The sequence below is a fragment of the Cucurbita pepo genome, chromosome LG13 (assembly GCF_002806865.2).
Source record: "Cucurbita pepo subsp. pepo cultivar mu-cu-16 chromosome LG13, ASM280686v2, whole genome shotgun sequence".
NCBI classification, from domain to species: Eukaryota; Viridiplantae; Streptophyta; class Magnoliopsida; order Cucurbitales; family Cucurbitaceae; genus Cucurbita; species Cucurbita pepo.
In genome coordinates, this window is record NC_036650.1 from 795,887 (window position 1) to 816,773 (window position 20,887).

Consider the following 20,887-nt stretch of genomic DNA (forward strand, 5'->3'; position numbering starts at 1 on the left):
ATTTTTGAGTCAAATAATGGTGGCTTCTTGCTCAAGTTGTCTCAACATTTGAAATCTTCCCTAATAAAGTTCTCAGATTTTGGGAACTTGTTGAAGTTTCAGAAGAGGAAGAAAAATGCAGAGGAAGTATCTAGTTCAGGTGGAGGAGGGTAAGGAAGCCGCCGCCGGACGGCCGTCGGTCGGGCCGGTTTACCGGAGTGTTTTTGCTAAAGATGGGTTTCCTCCGTCGGTTCAAGGCTTGGAAACCTGCTGGGATATATTTAGGTATGTATTTTTTCTGGTTTGTTAGTCTTTTTTGATGGATGAGAAACCCCAAGAGGAAAATTCTAAAAGTTTAGATAGATTTTAGAATGTGAATTCTGGTTTCTTTGTGTTTTTGTTGAATCTTTGTGGATCTCGCATCGGTTGGAGAAGGGAAGGAAGCATTACTTATAAGCGTGTATAAACCTCTCTATGTCAGACGTGTTTTGAAACCTTGAGGGGAACCCATAAGGGAAAATCCAAAGTATCTGCTCACCGTGGACTTGGGCTGTTTCAAATGGTATCAAAGCAAGACATCGAGCGGTGTGCCAGTGAGGACGCTGGGTCCCCAAGGGGGTGGATTGTGAGATCCCACATCGATTGGAGAGGAGAACGAAACATTCCTTATAAGTGTGGAAACCTCTCCCTATTAGACTGGTTGGGAAAGCCCAAAAAGGACAATATCGGTTAGTGGTGGATTTGAGCTGTTACAAATGGTATCAAAGTCAGACACCGGGTGGTGTGCCAGCAAGGACTTTAGGCCCCAAGTGAGGTGGATTGTGAGATCCCACGTCGGATGGAGAGGGAACGAAATATTCCTTATAAGTGTGTGGAAACCCCTCCTTAATAGACCTGTTTTCAAACCTTGAGGGAGAAGCACAGAAGTGAAAGCCCAAAAATGACAATATCGGCTAGTGGTAGACTTGGGCTATTACAAATGGTATCAAAACCTTGAGGGAGAAGCACAGAAGTGAAAGCCCAAAAATGACAATATCGGCTAGTGGTAGACTTGGGCTATTACAAATGGTATCAAAACCTTGAGGGAGAAGCACAGAAGTGAAAGCCCAAAAATGACAATATCGGCTAGTGGTAGACTTGGGCTATTACAAATGGTATCAAAACCTTGAGGGAGAAGCACAGAAGTGAAAGCCCAAAAATGACAATATCGGCTAGTGGTAGACTTGGGCTATTACAAATGGTATCAAAGTCAGACACTGGGCAGTGTGCCAGTGAGGACTTTAAACCACCCCAAGGGGGATGGATTGTGAGATCCCACGTCGGAAACATTCCTTATAATGGTGTGGCCCCTATGAATTTGTAATTTGTTTCAAGAAAGGTTTGAGGAGCTAGAAATCTTGTATGTTGTAACCAAATATAGGCTCGACTTTACAACTCCGAACTATACATATCGACCTCGTAAATCAAACACTTGTGACCATAATGCTTGATGCAGAATGTCTGTGGAGAAAAATCCCGGAAATCGGATGCTCGGGCGTCGGAAAATAATCGAAGGAAATCTAGTAAGTTACTGATAAATAAGTTGCTTTGGAATTGAACTGAAGAGGGGTAAAACTTTATGGTGGATTATGTGCATCTGCAGGCTAAAGCTGGTGAGTATGAGTGGCTAACTTACCAACAAGTCTATGAATTGGTGTTGAAAATTGGAAACGCAATGCGCAGCCTGGGTTATGGACCAGTAAGTTCTTGAAGATTTTTGTGTTTGTAGAATGCTCTGAGAGTAAATTTGTGGCATGTTTTACTGAGTTTGTAGGGTGAAAAATGTGGAATTTACGGTGCCAATTGTCCTGAGTGGATCATTAGCATGGAGGTATGATTAATGCATTATATCCTTCCTTAGTTCATTCTTAGTTGTATAAATTAATGTAAGATTCTCTTTGGTGTCTTTTTTTGCTTGCAGGCTTGCAATGCTCATGGGCTATATTGTGTTCCTTTATATGATACTTTAGGTATATGTCATTTTATATTGAAAACACACCTTTTAGTCCTTGATGGTTAGGTGCAAGTTTTCGTACGAATTTGTGTTCTTGTTAAACGATTCGTAGAAAAGTAATAAGGGTTAAGTCAATATTTGTGAGATCCCATATCAACTGGAGAGGGGAACGATGCATTCCTCGTAAGGGTGTGGAAACCTCTCCCTAGTGGACGCGTTTTAAAACCTTGAGGGGAAGCTCGGAAGGGAAAGTCCAAAGAGGACAATATTTGTTAACAGTGGACTTGGGTTGTTATAAATGGTATTAGAGCCAGACACCGGGTGGTGTGCCAACGAGAACGCTGGCCCTCAAGGGGGTGGATTGTGAAATCCTANCCTAGCGTCCCTGCTGGCACTCGTTCCCCTCTCCAATCGATGTGGGATCTCACAATCTACCCCCTTCGGGCTAGCGTCCTCGTTAGTACTCCTNCATCGGTTGGAGAGGGGAACGAAGAATTCCTTATAAGGGTGTAGAAAACTCTCTCTAGTGGACATGTTTTAAAACCTTGAGAGGAAGCCCCAAGATGACGGTGGACTTGAGCTGTTATAAATGGTATCAGAGCCAGACATCAGGTGGTGTGCTAGCGAGGATGTTGACCCCTANGCGTCCTCGTTAGTACTCCTTCCTCTCTCTAATCGATGTGGGATCTCACAATCCACCCCCTTCGTGGCTCAGTGTCCTCACTGGCACAGTGCACNTGGACGCATTTTAAAACCTTGAGGGAAAGCCCGGAAGGGAAATTCCAAAGAGGACAATATCTGCTAGAGGTGGACTTGGTCTGTTACAAATGGTGATATCAGAGCCCGACACCGGGTGGTGTGCCAAAGAGGACGTTGGGCCCTCAAGGGGGGTGGATTGTGAGATCCCACATCGGTTGGAGAGGGGAACGAAGCATCCCTCGTAAGGGTGTGGAAACCTCTCTCTAGTGGACGCGTTTTAAAACCTTGAGGGGAAGCCCAGAAGGGAAATTCCAAAGAAGACAATATTTGCTAGCGGTAGACGTGGATTGTTACAATATTTATGCAATATTTGGGGACTAAAATAAAACGTTCAAAAGTTTAGAGATCGAAATAGAATAAGTAAGAAAACGGATCGAAAAACGATGGACGACCCTTCTTAGCCATGTCTCTCAAGTTTTTCAGGTTTGAACATTTTGTAACATGTTTCAGGTGCTGGTGCCATAGAATTCATAATATGCCATGCAGAGACTTCCATTGCTTTTGTAGAAGAGAAGAAGATCCCAGAGGTTCATAGCCATTTCTTTGCACCTAATTAAGAGCCATCTAGTTTCAAGTAAACTGTTTATGATATTAACTTTTAACTCTCTCTTATTCAGCTGTTGAAAACACTTCCCAACACAGCAAATGTTCTTAAAAGTAAGCCCTTGCTCGTTTCTCATACACCACCCAAAATGGCCTGTCTCTAACAGGATTTTAATTTCGCTATGCAGCACTTGTGAGCTTTGGGAAAGTTTCAAATAATCACAAGGAAGAAGTTAACAAATTTGGTTTGGAAATATATTCTTGGGAAGAGTTTCTGCAAAAGGTAAGTTATATTGCTCTCAGTTTTTGGCAGTCTATGGACTAGTAAGGACTCGACTCGTGTCTCGTGTTTGGATTGTGATTAAAAAATAATAGTGTAACAGCTCAAGCCCACCGCTAGTCGATATTGTCCTTTTTGGGCTTTTCCTTTCGGACTTCTCTTTAAGATTTTTAAAACGTGTATGCTAGAGAGAGGTTTTCATACTCTTATAAAGAATGCTTCGTTCTTCTCTCCAACTGATATGAGATCTCACAATCCAACCCCCTTCAGGGCCTAGCGTCCCTGCTGGCACTCGTTCCCCTCTCCAATCGATGTGGGATCTCACAATCTACCCCCTTCGGGCTAGCGTCCTCGTTAGTACTCCTTCCTCTCTCTAATCGATGTGGGATCTCACAATCCACCCCCTTCGTGGCTCAGTGTCCTCACTGGCACAGTGCACAGTGTCTGGCTCTGATACCATTTGTAACAGCCCAAGCCCACCGCTAGCAGATATTGTCCTCCTTGGGTTTCCCTCAGGTTTTTAAAATGCGTCTGCTAGGAAAAGATTTCCACACCCTTATAAAAAATGCTTGGTTCTCCTTCCCAACCTATGTGGGATCTCACCATCCACCCTCCTTCAGGGCACAGTGTCCTCGTTGGCACTCGTTCCCCTCTCCAATCAATGTCATTCCCCTCTCCAATCGATGTGGGATCTCACAAATAGTTTATTTACATCAGTGTTTGATTTGTGAGTATAATTTTTAGAATTAACTTTGAGTATAATTTCTTGTTTTGAAGAACAATTTAGATCATTTAAGACTACTTTTACTGTCATCTATGAACAAAAGTGAGTATCATACATTTTTCTTCACTGAGAATGTTGTTTTTTTTTTACCACTGGAAACAGGGAGATAGCCAACAATATGATCTTCCAGTGAAAGGGAAAGGTGATATTTGCACTATCATGTATACCAGTGGAACAACTGGTGATCCCAAGGGAGTGCTTTTATCCAATAAAGCCATTATAGCTCTTATAGCTGGTGTCAAACATTTGCTTGCAACTGTTAAGGAAGAGGTGATCTCTGTTCTTCCCATTCCCTAACATAACTCAATTTTCAAGCTTGTTGATTCACGAGATGCATATATGTTCGTTGTTCTTGTTATAGGTTCAAGAAAACGACGTTTACATATCATATCTTCCACTCGCGCATATCTTCGACCGGGTGATCGAGGAGGTGTTCATTTTGAATGGTGCCTCCATTGGATTCTGGCGTGGGGTGAGAAATCATATCTTGATCTTTCCCTTTATATGGCAAAGAAATTGAAGAACTTATATCATGTTCATGAGTTTTGTAGGATGTCAAATTGTTAGTTGAAGACATTGGAGAGTTGAAACCAACTATTTTCTGTGCAGTTCCTCGTGTTCTTGAAAGAATTTATGGTGGTGAGCATATGATATGTTGCTTTTGGGTTTGATACTCATTTATCATGCTAGATGTGTTGAATGCAAACCGTTTTAATGTCGTTTCGTCCTCGTTCGATATTAATAGTCTTTGTTCTTAGCTTCGAGCTAAAAGTTGAGCCAATGTGTAAAAAGTATTAGTGTAAGTCGAGTTTTTGCTTATTAGATGGTGGATAACGTCGAGTTTAACGGAATTGTTTAGGTTTGAACCAGAAGATATCGTCGGGTGGCCTCTTGAAAAGATCGTTGTTTAACTTTGCATACTCCTAGTAAGTACATTTTCCCTCTAAATCATTCACTGCTAGTAGATATTGTCATTTTTTAGCTTTCTCTTTTGGGTTTCCCCTCAAGGTTTTAAAAACGCATCTACTAGGGAGAGGTTTCCATACCACTTTAAGGAATGTTTCGTTCCCCTCTCCAACCGATGTGGGATCTCACAATCCACCCTCTTGGGGTCCTAGCGTCCTCGCTAGCACACCGCCCAGTGTCTGGCTCTGATACCATTTGTAACGGCCCAAGGCTACTGCTAGTAGATATTGTCCTCTTTGAACTTTTCCTTGCGGGCTTCCCCTCAAGGTTTTAAAATGCGTCTATTAGGGAGAGGTTTTCATACCCTTATAAGGAATGCTTCGTTTCCTTCTCCAACCGATGTGGGATCTCACAATCTACCCCCTTGGAGTCCCAACGTCCTCGCTAGCACACCGCCTGGTGTCTGGCTCTGATACCATTTGTAACGACTCAAGGCCACTGTTAGTAGATATTGTCCTATTTGGGCTTTCCCTTTTGGGCTTCCCTTCAAGGTTTTAAAATACGTCCACTAGGGAGAGGTTCCCATACTCTTTTAAGGAATGCTTCGTTCCCTCTCCAGCCGATGTGGGATCTCACAGTCCACCCCCCTTGGGGTCCCATCGTCCTCACTGACATACCACCGGTGTCTGGCTCTGATACCATTTGTAACGACCCAAGGCTACTGCTAGTAGGTAGATATTGTCCTGTTTGGGCTTTCCCTTTCGAGCTTCCCTTCCAGGTTTTAAAACACGTCTACTAGGGGGAGGTTCTCATACTCTTTTAAGAAATGTCTTGTTCCCCTCTTCAACCGATGTGGGATCTCACAATCCACCCCCTTGGGGTCCCAGCGTCCTCACTGACACACCGCCTAGTGTCTGCCTCTGATACCATTTGTAACGGCCCAAGGCTACTTCTAGTAGATATTTTCCTCTTCGAGCTTTCCCTTTTGTGCTTCCCCTCAAGGTTTTAAAACGAGTCCACTAGGGAGTGGTTTCCATACCCTTACAAGGAATGATTCGTTCCCGCTCCAACCAACGTAGGATCTCACATTTGAATTCTTCCATGTTGTTCTATCTATATCTTTATCTGTGTACTTTTGCAGCAAATATAACCAAATGCAGAAGGGGAAAAAACATGAACAGGCAGCCACACTCTTTGATAAACTGGTCTTTGACAAGGTAAAAGGGCAATAGACAAGCCATGAGGCTTCACTTCAATCAAAATCATCTAAAAAAATTTAAGAACTCATTCATGTTCTTGCAAGGATATGTTTAGGTGAAGAAGGGATTAGGAGGAAAAGTTCGAATCATTTTATCTGGAGCAGCCCCGCTCGCAGCTCATATCGAAACGTTCTTTCGAGTTGTATCGTGTGCTCATGTTCTACAAGGATATGGTATGTCATCCTTTTACTTCCATTGCCACTAAACAAAGCAAGCAGAGCCCAAATAACATACATTTCTATTGCAGGTTTGACAGAAACTTGTGGTGGAACTTTTGTTACACTACCAAATGAATTGCGAATGTTGGGAACAGTAGGTCCTCCAGTGCCTAATGTTGATATCTGTCTCGAATCAGTACCCGAAATGGGGTACGATTCGCTCGCTAGCACGCCTCGAGGTGAAGTATGTATCAAGGGAGATACATTGTTTGCAGGATACTATAAACGTGAAGATCTTACCACAGAAGTCTTGGTTGATGGATGGTTTCATACAGGTACTCCCTAGTTTTCATGTCGATATTGCTCATGAAAGGTTTGTATGAGATCCCACATCGGTTTGAGAGGGGAATGAAACATTCTTTATAAGGATGTGGAAACCTCTCCCTAATAGACAGGTGAAGCTCAAAGAGGACAATATCTGCTAGCGGTGAGCTTGAGCTATTAAAGTTTGATTCTTACATTCTTTTCTGAATCGTATTAGGGGATGTTGGCGAATGGCAACCAGATGGAAGCTTGAAAATCATTGACCGTAAGAAGAACATCTTCAAACTTTCCCAAGGTGAATATGTTGCAGTCGAAAATCTAGAGCTGATCTATGGCCTTGTTTCCGACATCGAAATGGTATGTATTCTATATCCTAATGGAAAACGAGTCGTGGGCGTCCAAAGACGTCGTCATAACTTTAGCATCAAAACTATGAGATCCCACATCGATTAGAGAGAAACGAGTGCCAGCAAGAACGCTGGGCCTTGAAGGGGGTGGATTGTGAGATCCCACGTCAGTTGGAGAGGAGAACGAAACATTCCTTATAAGGGTGTGGAAACCTCATCCTAGCAGGCCCGTTTTAAAAACTTTGAGGGAAAGCCCAAAAAGGACGATGTCTATTAGCGGTGGACTTGGCCTGTTCTTAGTGAGACCGATAATGTTTGATCGGGATTGTTGCAGATATGGATATATGGAAATAGCTTTGAGGCCTTCCTTGTTGCTGTTGTTAACCCACAAAGGCAAGCACTTGAACATTGGGCAGAAGAAAATGGCATAAAAGGGGATTTCAATGCTCTTTGTGAAGACAAAAGGGCCAAAGACTATATACTTGGACAACTCTCAAAGATTGCCAAAGAAAAAAAGGTCAATTTTTTCTCTCTTTTCTCATGATGATGAACTTGTTGAAAGTAGCTTGAATTGAAGTCGTGGTGGTCGTTTTGCAGCTAAAAGGTTACGAAGTTATCAAAGCGGTTCATCTCGATCCCCTTCCGTTCGATATAGAGCGTGACCTTCTTACTCCATCGTTTAAGAAGAAGAGACCACAAATGCTCAAATACTATCAGGTTCTTCTCGATTCATAGTATTACTTTACACTATAGAGATGATAATGAAACTTTAAAATGAAATTAAAACGGAATGCATAACATAGACTAATAATCGAGCTTTTTTGTTGACAGAAAGAAATCGATGATATGTATAAGGGCGGAAACAAGCCAGTTGCCTAAGGAAGATGAAGATTGAAGAAGGCAAGGATGTAAAGATTCATATTTATATGGAAGTTCAGCTCTTCCCACTTTTTTTTTTTTTTTCTGGTTTGTTTGGATGTAAAGATTCATACTTACTTTTGTTATAATTAATCTGAAAATGGGAAGAAAATATTGTCCACTTTGAGTATTAGCCGATGGGGACTTGCATCCAACACCAAGAAACTAAGTCGAGATTGTAATTCTTCTTGTGTGGGTCTAAACTTGTAATGGCCTAGCTCTACCACTTTGGGCTTTCCCTCTCGGGCTTCTCCTTAAGGCTTTAAAAGCCGTCTGCTAGGGGGAAGGTTTCCATACCCTTATATAGGGTAGTTTGTTCTCCTCTCCGATCAATGTGAGACATCACAATCCACCCCTTCGGGCCAGCGTTCTCACTGGCACTCTTTCTTTCCTCCAATCGATGTGGGACCGCCCCTAAATCCACCCCTATTTGGGGCACAGTGTCCTTACTGGCACACCGCCTCGTGTCTACCCCCTTTCGGGGACAAATCCACCCCCATTTGGGGCACAGTGTCCTTACTGGCATACCGCCTCGTGTCTACCCCCTTTCGAGGAACAGTAAGAAGACTGGCACATCGTCTGGTGTCTGGCTCTGATACCATTTGTAATGGCTCAGGTTCATCGCTAGCAAATATTGTACTCTTTGAACTTTCCCCTTCGGACTTCCCCTCAAGGCTTTAAAATACGCCTTGTGTCTACCCCCCTTCGGGGAACAACGAGAAGACTGGCATATCGTCTGGTGTCTGGCTCTGATACTATTTGTAACGGCCCAGATTCACCGCTAGCAAATATTGTACTCTTTGGGCTTTCCCCTTCGGGCTTCCCCTCAAGGCTTTAAAACACGCCTCGTGTCTGCCCCCTTCGGGGAACAGCGAGAAAACTGATACATCGTCTGATGTCTGGCTCTGATACCATTTGTAATGGCCTAGATCCACCGCTAGCAGATATTGTTCTTTTTTAGCTTTCCCTGCTTCCCTCGTGGCTTTAAAATGCATATGCTAGGGGAAGGTTTCCACACTCTTCTAAAGGGTCGTTAATTCTCCTCCCCAACCGTGGGACATCACATCATGCTGGAGGGAGGGAGGGAGGGAGGGAGAGGGAGAGGGGGAGAGAGAGAGAGAGAGAGAGAGAGAGAGAGAGAGAGAAGAGAGAGAGAGAGAGAGAGAGAGAGAGAGAGAGAGAGATCTAGCAAAGCTTTAAGTTATAACATGGGAGATAAAATTATGTTGCAGAGATTACAACATGAAAACACAAAATGAAAAAGAAAAACAGAGAAATCTGTCAATCCAATTACAAAGAAACTAAAATATACCCTTTAAAACAAGAATGAGTGAGCTTCTTCCTTCCCTTTCTCAGCCATTGCCCTTTAAAACAAGAAACTCACTGAGTGTCAACCAGAGGAAAGAAAGAGGATGAGCACAGCACCCTTTTCTCTTCAAAAAACTAAAGAGAAAAACAAATCCTTCGTCTCTTCACTCCTTTCTTCCTCCATTCCTCATTTCTGCACAGTTTTCATATCATAAACCTCTTCGTTTCTTCTGTTAACCCAAGTTATAGCCTAAAACAGAGACGCTTGCTGCTGAAGCAGAGTGAATATACACAAACTCCACACTTTTCTGAGGACCCAACGAGCCCACCCATTTGGGAAGAGTGTAAGAATTCCCAGATTTCGTCAGCCCCCATAAGGGCCCATAAAGATTAGAGATCGAAAGCCTCAGATTCCTCACTGTTTTTGACGATTTGTTTGTGAGAACAGAGGAATATCTGTAGTAAACTCTGCCTTTGGCCTTCCATGAACTGGTAATCCTCTGTAGAATCACAACAGGGCTCGAGGAAGAAGAAGGTTTTCGGGTAATTGGGTTTGATTTGGGAGGTGGCGGAAGGGCTATTGGGAGGAGCTGATTGTAGCCGGAGTGCCCGCCGTGGAATCTGGCTAAGATGCCCAAAAGAGGGGCGTTGTTGTAAGTGGCTGGCTCTGTTTGTTCGTAGTTGTCTCTCTCATCGGCGAAGTTGTCGTAGGCGTCGGGGCCGCCTACGAGTGCTCCGATGAGGACGTTTGGGTCGCTGGATTTCTTGCTGAACCAGGTGGCGTAGCCTTCACGGCAGCCGACGAATTTGGAGTCGAATTTGTAGGCAATGATGGAGGATCCACGGTGGTGGACACGGCGGGGGAAATTGTTGCCGTATCCCACCATGTAGCTTGTGGCTCTTGGATTGTCGCCAAGAATGTAATCCACCTGCTCAATTTCAAACATTCAAGAATCTCCAAAATTAAATCCCAAATTGCTTCGTAACACAAACCCTAAACCCTAAATTTCATTACCACATTGATTATAAGGGAAAACGAAAAAACGCACCTGAGATTTAGCGAAGGCTAGTAACTCAGAGGGCTGGACAAATCCGGCAGGGCACTTCAAGGAACCGGCAGAGGAGGTCAAGTAATCGGAGTAGACGGTGGCGACGAAGGAGGCGGTGGTAACAAACTGCATATTGTTCCATCTCTGCCGGAAAATGAGGCCGCCAGGGGTAACCTGAACGTTGCGGTTCCCTTTTCTCAGGCAGGAACAGAGGAAGGCTTCAGCCTTGTCCTGGTAGCGCCGGAAAACTGGAGCGTAGGCGCCGGCCTTGCCCTGCATGAGGAACTGCGAGAGGAAGGAGTTCAATCAGAGGGACTGGAAATCTGGGGAACAGATTATGGATTTAGAGAAATGAGGAATTTACTTTGGCGACTAGGGTTTGGACGCCGGCGTATTTGACGTCCCAGCTGAATTCCGTCATGCTCCAGCCGGTGCCGCCCATGGAGTCGCCGTTGTCGGCGAGGTATTTCAGGTAGTACTGGTTGTTGCTTGCTTGGTATAGCCATGCCGCCGCCCATAGCAACTCGTCCTATTAAAGTTCGTTCAACAAACATGAAATAGCTAAATTAATAATAATATTTAAAAGTTCAATAATACTTTAAATTTAAAAAATATTAAAAAAAATTAAGGATATTTTTAAAAAAATTTAAAATATTAATGAAAATTTGAAAGTTAAATAGTATTTTAAAATAAAATATTGATAGCATTATTAAAAAAAATAAAATTTAAAAATATTTTTATATAGATATTTTTATTAATTTAATGGGCATCTCTTTTTGGGCCGAAGCCCAAGCCCAATAAAAGGAAGAGAGGAGGAGTAATCACATACATTGTATCCACTGACAGATGGGTAGTACTTCCGAGCTCCTGTAATACTACTGTCGTATTTGCCCCTGTATTTGTCCGCAAAATCGAACAGCTGAAAATACCGGGGAAGCAGTTAATGTGCTAGTTAACGGTCAGATTTTATTTTAATACAAGGGTATAACTGTAAGTTAAATTAATTTTGAGGGCATTAAGGTAATGTAGACACTGCCACCGTCACCGTACTTCTATGACTACGTGAACTTTCGCATCTTTATTGGATCATGTAAAATGGACGGTTATGATCACGGAATTACAAAATCTTAAAGTACGTGTACGGTTTCAAACCGCGATCCTAAATATGCGCCAAAATTTCCAAAAAATATATATATTATTTCTAATTCAGTTTTCATAATTTTAAATAAACATACAAACCTGATAGGCGTGGGTGAGGAGCTTGTTAGCATAAGCGGGGTTGGAGCGGCGGAAGACGAGAGAAGCAGCAGCCATGGCGGCGGCAGTTTCTCCGGCGAGATCCGATCCGGGATTACTCGGGTCAAGCCGGTAACCCCGGCGGTCAGTAGTCATATCCTCCGGCCGCTGCCAGCAGTAGTGGTCAGTGTTCCCGTCTCCCACCTTACAAAAAAACCCACAAACATCAATACCACATTCACATTTCAAATTCAAAAACAAATTTAAGTAAAAAACAGAGGAAAAAAAGATCGAACCTCGCCGTATAGAACATTGGGTTCAGTGTGAGCCTTAATGAAGTAATCAGTCCCCCATTTTACGGCATCCATGGCATGGCCAAGCTCGCCACTGGCAACCAATTGGGCTCTGTATTCCAAAATGCTCCAGCTCATCATCGTGACAGTGAAAGCCATGGGCAGTCCAAATTTGACATTGTCGCCGGCGTCGTAGTATCCTCCGACCAAATCCACCTGAAGAAACTCACAAAATGTGACTCTGTTTTTACTCTGTTTTTACTCTGTTTTTAAGCGAAATAAAAAGTAGACAAAAAAACAGAGGATGGGATTTGGATTAGGAACTAACCCCACTGGCTTTGCCATCTTGGAGGCCGGAATGGGAACGCCAATTGACTCGCTGGTTGCGCGGCAAGATGCCGGATCTCTGAGCTTCGAAGAAAAGAAGGCTCTTGGTCAGAGCAGAGCCGTAGTCATGGGCGGCGGCGGAGAAGGGGATGAAACAGAGGAGAAGCAGAGAAGCCATGGAAATGAGGTTCGCCATTTTAGAGATCTCTGGGGAATGGGAAATGGGGTTTGTTTCTGAGTTGGTATAAGAGTCTCAGAGAAATGCCGCCATTGATGAGCTTTGAAAGCTCTGTGTTAGTGAAGATGAGGGATTTGGAGAAGAAGGGAGGTGGGGGAGTATATAATGGAGTGGAGAGTGAGGGAGAGAATCATAAATGCGATTGAATTACAATAATATTCGAAAATCAGAGGCTTTTCTTTTTTAGCTTTTTTATGTTCATATGAACGTAAACCCTTGTCAAAGGAACAACGTCATGTGGGTGTCTCTTGCCACGAACGTCGGTGTGGCTGTGCAAATATTAAACAAAATTCCAAATCATTCATATTGGGGACATAAACTCTCGTGTCTTTGCTTTGTTCTTCCCCAATAATTATATATATACGCGATAGTATTTCTTATTTATAAGCTCATGATCGTCTTAATCAGACGTGTGACTCACTCTCAATAATTATTTATATATATAAAATCGTGTTGATTAGACATTTTTTTAAGAAACAATAAAGATCTGAAAATAGAAAGACAAAAATAATATTTGAAGGAATAAATTAATGTGCAGAAATAGAGGAAATTAGGAGGAAAGATTGAAGGGGAAGCAAAGATAGAACGACGGTGGGGTGACCTGGTGGTCTGACACGTACCAATGAAACAGTCAGTTACATGGAGATTTGTACAACAGTAAGTTAGATAGACGAAGATTCTGTGACATATCATGTGATTTTGACATGGATGTATCAACAAACATGGAAATTAATTTTTTTTAATTTCTCTTTTTTTAAGTAAAAAAATCTTGCTGGAAAATTATTAAAAAATTAAAAATTAAAAAAAAAAAAAAAGAATTTGAATATGTCCTCTTCTTTGTAAGTAACTGTACTTTCGGAATTAAACAATTGTTGAATAAATAAATATATATAAAAAAAAACTTTTATTTTATTATAATTTTGATTAATACTCACTGACCCGATAAGTAGGGTTTGTCAAGTGAGCTTACTAGTTTAACCAATTTGGATTAGAAAGTTCGATGAGTGGTGAGCTCAAAAGGCTCAATAGATACATGAAAAGCTTGTATAAGTTCGATATTCATGATTCACTATTAATCAACACGAGCATTAAGTCACTCATCTGTTCATATAACAACAATTAGTTGTCATTTAGTATACTCGTTCAAATATGAAATATTTGATATTAATATGTATGAGAGTCAAACCTAATGGAACACTAGAACAACGTCATTGCATGAAAATTGGGAANAAAAAAAAAAAAAAAAAAAAAAAAAAAAAAAAAAAAAAAAAAAAAAAAACCCCCCAAAAATTAAGGCATGAAATGAGGTGTGGAGTATAAGAGGCGGGTTTCCTGGAAAATGGTAGAGATCGACCCGCTACCCATCATCTTTTAAAATACCCGACAACCCGATAAACCCGCTTATATATATTTTTTAATTTTTTTTTCCACCTGCCAAACGAGTCTTAAATTGCCTACTACCGACAAAAATAAAATAAAATAAATTCGAAATTTGAAATTCGTCTCAGGGAAATTAAATTGAAATAAAATTCAAATAAATAAAAAATGTATAAAACAAAAGTATACAATATTTATAAACGATGATCTTGAGCTGATACAATACTAATGCATTTAGCATTATGTTAGTGGGTCCTAGCTCGACCAGCTAATTAAGAAAATGATGAGTGAAATGAAAATGAGTCATGTGGGTGTAGAAAGGAACGTCTCTTTCTTGCCACCTCAAAAGGACCAAACATGATGAGGTGGAAGAATGAAAAATAATTTAATTTTTTTTTAATTCAAAATATTGAACTTACTTATCCTAAAAAATAATAACCGTAAAAGCCTAAATACTTAAAATAGTTGGTAAAGTGATATGACAATCGCTCATAACGAAAATTAGGATCATCACGTTCATTTTAGCCCATTGATATTAATCGAGATTTTAGAAATTTATACTTGAACGATTGTTAGCTCTATCATTTCTATACGTGTTGGGTATTATTTTTATTTTTTATTTGGTGGGTTGACATTTTTAGAATTATTATTCTTTTAGTTGGGTTTAGTTGTCAATCTAGCCATCTCTTTCACAATATTTAAATATTGATATAAATTCATACGTCCTTCCCACCTTTAATTTCCATAAATTTATAAAAATTGATTGGATTGAGTATTTCACACTTTATCTAAAAGAAATCATGTATTTAGTAATCTTTTATGAACTGAAACGTCGAGAAATAAGTGGAAGAGGCAAACGCCCCTTTAGTGACCCAATTTAAGACCTAAAAAATAAGGCGAGTCTAGCCTCATGACTGCTTCGACGAAATCTTTGTTACCTTTGTTTAACTTCCCATCATTTTGAATTGATGCAAATATTGTATTTAATAGTTTTTATTTTCTTTTGCCATTATAGTGATAGAATTAAAAAAATATTTATTTACTCGAAAAAGAAAAAAAAAAAAGTAAATTATGACGTAAAATAGGAGCGGAGGAACAAAATTAAATTAGCATTAATGCTTAAATACAACTTTTTTTCATTATTAATTTTGGTATAAATTTGAGAAGCATTATTATTGCTATTATTTATTATTATTGGTACAATAATACTTGTCATTATTGTTTTCTATAAATTGTACTTCTAAAAATTAATTTAGCTCTTTAATAATTATGGGAACCCACAAGAAACAATTAATTTTTGGTGTCCTTTTTGTAATTTTCTAACTCATCAATATTATTATCTCCAATACAATGGTTCAATCGAACTAAATAATTAATTAGAAAATTGATCAAAAAATATATATTTTTTTTATTTTTATAATTTTTTTCATTTAATATTCTCTGATAATAATATAAATGTTCGTCTTATCAATCAAATTTAGGGCATAAAATAAATATTTATAAAGTCTAAAGATTTATTAATTTATAATTGTTTTTTTTTTAATAATTTTTTAAATAAATCTAAAGGTTGAAATATAAAAAGAATAAAATCTTATGACTAAAACTAGAGTTTACCCAAAAATTTTAGTGGACTAGAAAGAAAAAAACCATATACTCCTAATTTGACTTTGACCCAATAATTTTTTAATTTAAAAACAAAAATAACTTAATTTTTTTCACTTTTGCTAATTTTTTTTCAAATGAATTAAAATATCTTTAGGCACTTTGTTAGATATTTTATAAATATTTTAAAATTATATTACGACTAGCGCTTTAATAGAATGAATTTAGGATCAGAATAATCTACTGATAATTTGTAGTAGAAATTGAAACTCGAATATTGTCGTATTCTACTTTTCATGAAATATTTTAATAAATTTCTTCTATAATTATAACTTTATAATGTTTTTAAATCGTTAATGATTGTGCTATAAATAAACATATATATATATATATATATATATTTTAATTTAATCTTCAATTTTTTAAAAAGAATTATACGACAACAAAAAGTCAAACCACAAAGCGGCTCCGTATGTCGTCCAACTTTTTTTGCCATCATACGGCGTCGTATTCTTAAGCCACTCTTTACCTAACGAACGGACGTCCATGCCTCGTCGGATTGTACCAAAGGATCTCAGCCGTCGATCCGTGCCAGTGTGGGTCCACTAATAAAAATTTAAAGAGAAAAGAGCGTAATTGGCGGTGATTTTTTTTTTTTCTTTTTCCCCTTTTTTCGTACGTGGACGGACGCGGTAACGAATTATGGTCATGTGGAACCACGTGGAAAAGTGGGTCCCACCACGTGTCTCTCCGGCAGTTCTCCGGCCACCGCAGCCACGTTCTCCGCCACCGCTTCCAACTAACCAACCACCATTTTTCTAAACACTACACAAATCAACACAATTAGCTGTTTTGTTTTGTTTTATTTTATTTTATTTTATTTTATTTTATATATTTCTCAGGATTAATATAAATAAATTGCTAAAATTGGGAAGAATATGGAGAGTTATTGGATATGATATTTTGAGGATTTTTAGTTAAATTTAATCAGATGGATTTTTTTTTTAAATAATTGAATATCTTATTTGATAATGAACAGATTTATTTTTGTAATTAACAAAGTGGAAGGAATAAATTTATACTTAAAAAAAAAAAAAAAACCAATCAAAGGAATAATATGTCGTGTTGTATCATAATTATTGGCTAATATATGTTCTGTCAAATTTAAATAATTGGGTCCAGAATTTAAATAATTGACTAATTGGGAAATATTTTTTAAAAAATAAAATATTGAGGGTTCGGTTGAAAATTTTAATATTTTGAGGATAAAATTGCTATGGGCCTGGGAGACCTCTTTTCAAGGGAAAACATCATTGGGCCAATAGATCTTTTAAGCCCATTGGTCAATATGATATTATTTTTAAAAATTAGATAAATTTTGAATTTAATATGTTTTCGAATTTTGAAATTTTTAATAGGTCCAAAAATTATTAAATATAAAATTGAAAATCTAAATAACTATTAGATATTTTTTAATATTTATGAATTTGTTGACCACAAAATTAATCTAATTTATTTCTTTATTCGTATAAATAATAACTTATCTCGAAACTTGTTTTGTCACGAAATAGCATCCCATGCCAAATTAAATATATTAATTTCGTGGAAATAATGACTTGAAATTAACTAGATATTTTGTGGTAATGTTTAGTTGTGGTGCAAATAATAATAATAATAATAATAATAATAATAATAATAATAATTAGGATTAAAAGGTAGAAATTTGGTTGAGAGGGACAGAGGTGTTAGGGGGTCAAGCCAGCAGCTGCGTCGGTGCGGGCGGCGGACCAAGTCCACACCCACAACTTTCAAAACTAGACCATTTTCCCCAATCTCTCACCTAATCTCTCCTGCTCCTTATTCACCTCCAAAAAAATCAAACCCAAACTAATAGTAGATCGAAGATATTATATCTTAATATTCTTTTATGTGTTGGGTGTGATTTGATTTATAATATATTTTATTTTATTTTTAATATTTAATTAATTTATATTTTCCTTATTAGTAGGTATTAGTGAGTAGCTTGTATTCCATTTAAAAGTTATGAATATCAATAAGAATACACACCTTTCATTCCAATTATATTTCTCATTCTTAACACATATTAGATAGAAAATTAAAAATTTAGAATTGGAAACAACTCTCGATATTCATAGACCAGCTTCTAATTTATCATTTCAAATTTGTTGAAGAAAACAGCGTTGTTTATTTAGACATATATAATCAAATAATTGAACGTAAGCTGATGAAAAACTTTCATTCATTAATTAATTAATTTGATAAAGACGAATCATCAATACCTAAAGTAGAAAATGACATATCTTCTACTTCATTCCTTCGTTTTAATGTTGATTTTTGTGTTCAATCATAGAAAAAGGTGAGAAATGAAGATAAAATGGAGACTTAGGGAATGTGAAAAGCATATTACAATCTCAACCTAACGTACAAACAAATTTGAATTTTTTATTTTTCTTTTCAAACGCTTTATTCCACTCATTTATTGTATATGTTTCGTTATTCTTTTTTAAATATAAAAAATTAAATAAATAAATAAAATTATCTTATTTCTAAGCATTTTTAAATCCATAAAAAAATAGTCGAAAGAACCAATTTGAAAATAACTAAATTATTTATTATTTCTTAAAAAAATTAAATTCATTATTCTTTTTAAAAAATTACAAATAATATAGTAATTTCAACTCCAACAATCATATAAAAATTTNTTAGGGCATATGATTGATACAAAAACTTTTTGTATTTAATTTTGGTAATAAATTAATAATTCATCCATTAATATTGGCGGAGCCCCTCACCTAATTCCAACCTTTTTATTTATTTTTTATTTTTTTTTTCTTTGGTTCAAAATTCTTTTTCCTTTTTTCCTCCAACCTTTTTTTTTTAATTTATTTTCTTTATTTTTATATAGGTTAACAAAATATTGATATAAAAAAAATTTGAGTTTCATTGTAAAAATCTTATAATTGAAAGAGTTGCGTGCATTTTACGATATTTAAGTGCTTAATTATAACAAGTTTAGGGGCTAATTCATTAATTTGAAATTTTGTACTGTTTTTGTAATTTTCTTTAATTACAAATTTAAATATGTGGCTGGAATTCTCCTACATATTAGGAGCAACAGCAATATAACGAATACGGTTAGTTTTAACCTATCAGATAAGTTTCCACACCCTTAAAAATGTTTGTTCACTCATGTGTGATTTTACAATTCACCCTCCTTGTGGGTCAGTGTCCTTGGTGACACACAACCTAGCTTCTCACCCTAATACTATTGGTAACAAGCCAACTTTACAGCTGGTATATATTATTTGTTTTAGCCCATTGCATATACCTATCAGCCTCACGATTTTAAAATGTTTATACTACATTTCAAAGTATAGAGCTAGACATCTATACTACATTTCAAAGTATAGAGTACGATATTGAATAAACATGTTGAAAAAAAAAAAAAAAAAAACATGTTATTCATTAACCAAGATTGTTATAAGGTCGACATGGAGTAGGAAGGGAAAGAAGAAAGCGTCTCCTTCCACATACAGCAATCAAATGAAAGCATGGCGGCAACAAAATCATCCGCGTGGCTCTGCAATTTATGAACTTTCGAAGACTTTTTCTTTTCCGTGTGTGAATCAACCTCTCCTACTTCCATACTAAATCTGACTTTTTCCATTAATTCCAAAAGGTACCTTTTTGCTTTTGGCCCTCAATCTACGACCAGATCATCCCTTTTTCTCCACTCCCCTGTTTCTTCATCACTTATAAATTTCCACTCAATTCGGTGTCTTCCTCATCTTCCAACAACAAACAAAACCCACAAAGTTAAAAACGAAACACCAATGATTCAAATTCTCCTGTCTGGGTTCTAATTCATTTCCCCTGTTTTTAAAGCACCGCCGGAAAATATGAACACGATGATGAACAGAGCGGATCTTCAATTCCAGCTAACGGATGTTTCAACGGCCCTTTCGAATCTGATTCTAACGGGCGGAGGAAATACATTGGATTCGATCTTCTCTCACTGCGAGAATTTAGCCTCTATGAACGACGGTGGAGATTTTGATCGGCCTGTGGGGTCGTCGGTGTANATTCGGTGTCTTCCTCATCTTCCAACAACAAACAAAACCCACAAAGTTAAAAACGAAACACCAATGATTCAAATTCTCCTGTCTGGGTTCTAATTCATTTCCCCTGTTTTTAAAGCACCGCCGGAAAATATGAACACGATGATGAACAGAGCGGATCTTCAATTCCAGCTAACGGATGTTTCAACGGCCCTTTCGAATCTGATTCTAACGGGCGGAGGAAATACATTGGATTCGATCTTCTCTCACTGCGAGAATTTAGCCTCTATGAACGACGGTGGAGATTTTGATCGGCCTGTGGGGTCGTCGGTGTATCTCCAGCAGCGGGAGGTGTTGAAGAGATTTTCTCAGGACAGTAAACAGAATGGGTCTCGGGGTTTGTTTTCACGGGCGTATGAATTGCTGTATTCGAGAAGCGGGGCTGCTGTGGGCGGCGGTGAGAGGAAGCTTTACAGAGGAGTGCGGCAGAGACATTGGGGGAAATGGGTGGCGGAGATTCGGCTGCCGCAGAATCGGATGAGGGTGTGGTTAGGAACGTACGATTCGCCGGAGGCTGCCGCGTACGCGTACGACTGTGCTGCCTGTAAGCTCCGGGGGGAATATGCGCGGTTGAATTTCCCGAATCTTAAGGAGCTGAAGACGGATTTGGGCGCCGGCGAGTTTGCGAGATTGAGTGGGTTGAAGAAATTGGTCGATGCTAAGATTCAAGCGATTTTTCAAAAGATTCGGAAGGGGAAAGGGAAGAAGAGTGTGAAGAAGAATGATTCTCAGAGAACCGGCGGCGATTTGAGTTCCGGTTCGTGTTCTTCGTCGTCGTCGTCATCAGTGTCTCTGCCGCCTGCGGCAGTGGAGTTGACGGATGAGTGGAGTTGGGAAAGGGTGCAGCCGCCGATCGCGGCGGAAGAGGGGTTGTGGAACTTCGAGAACTCGCCTCCAGATGTCTCCACGGATTGTGCGACGGCGACGGCGACGGCGGGATTAGAAACGGAGTGCTACTCATTGGCAAAGATGCCTTCCTATGACGCCGAGCTCATATGGGAAGTTCTTGCAAACTAGGGCTTGTTAATCTTCAAAAGACCCAAAAAAAAAAAAAAAAAAAAAAAAAAA

The 20,887-nt window shown here is 38.8% G+C and overlaps 3 protein-coding genes across 3 annotated transcripts; 2 read left to right on the forward strand and 1 right to left on the reverse strand.

Annotated features, from left to right (window-relative positions):
• On the forward strand, positions 1 to 8,383 carry LOC111808306 (long chain acyl-CoA synthetase 4-like). The gene is made up of 19 exons (XM_023694210.1): positions 1 to 264; positions 1,475 to 1,541; positions 1,622 to 1,717; positions 1,793 to 1,849; positions 1,940 to 1,988; positions 3,182 to 3,258; positions 3,349 to 3,388; positions 3,463 to 3,557; positions 4,441 to 4,608; positions 4,700 to 4,810; positions 4,890 to 4,977; positions 5,198 to 5,264; positions 6,386 to 6,461; positions 6,559 to 6,676; positions 6,751 to 6,996; positions 7,203 to 7,342; positions 7,667 to 7,849; positions 7,930 to 8,049; positions 8,164 to 8,383. Exons 1-19 carry the CDS (start codon positions 116 to 118, stop codon positions 8,209 to 8,211), a joined length of 1,995 nt encoding a protein of 664 aa, XP_023549978.1. The 5' UTR covers positions 1 to 115; the 3' UTR covers positions 8,212 to 8,383.
• A 1,051-nt stretch (positions 8,384 to 9,434) lies between these two features.
• LOC111808130 (endoglucanase 6-like) lies at positions 9,435 to 12,832 on the reverse strand. The gene is made up of 7 exons (XM_023693943.1): positions 12,465 to 12,832; positions 12,140 to 12,352; positions 11,847 to 12,047; positions 11,437 to 11,526; positions 10,972 to 11,136; positions 10,608 to 10,892; positions 9,435 to 10,487 (listed from the first exon to the last, which is right to left on the reverse strand). Exons 1-7 carry the CDS (start codon positions 12,657 to 12,659, stop codon positions 9,792 to 9,794), a joined length of 1,845 nt encoding a protein of 614 aa, XP_023549711.1. The 5' UTR covers positions 12,660 to 12,832; the 3' UTR covers positions 9,435 to 9,791.
• A 6,977-nt stretch (positions 12,833 to 19,809) lies between these two features.
• Positions 19,810 to 20,853, forward strand: LOC111809233 (ethylene-responsive transcription factor ERF061-like). Its single transcript, XM_023695647.1, has one exon. It carries the CDS (start codon positions 19,913 to 19,915, stop codon positions 20,834 to 20,836), a length of 924 nt encoding a protein of 307 aa, XP_023551415.1. The 5' UTR covers positions 19,810 to 19,912; the 3' UTR covers positions 20,837 to 20,853.
• Positions 20,854 to 20,887: the final 34 nt, after the last annotated feature.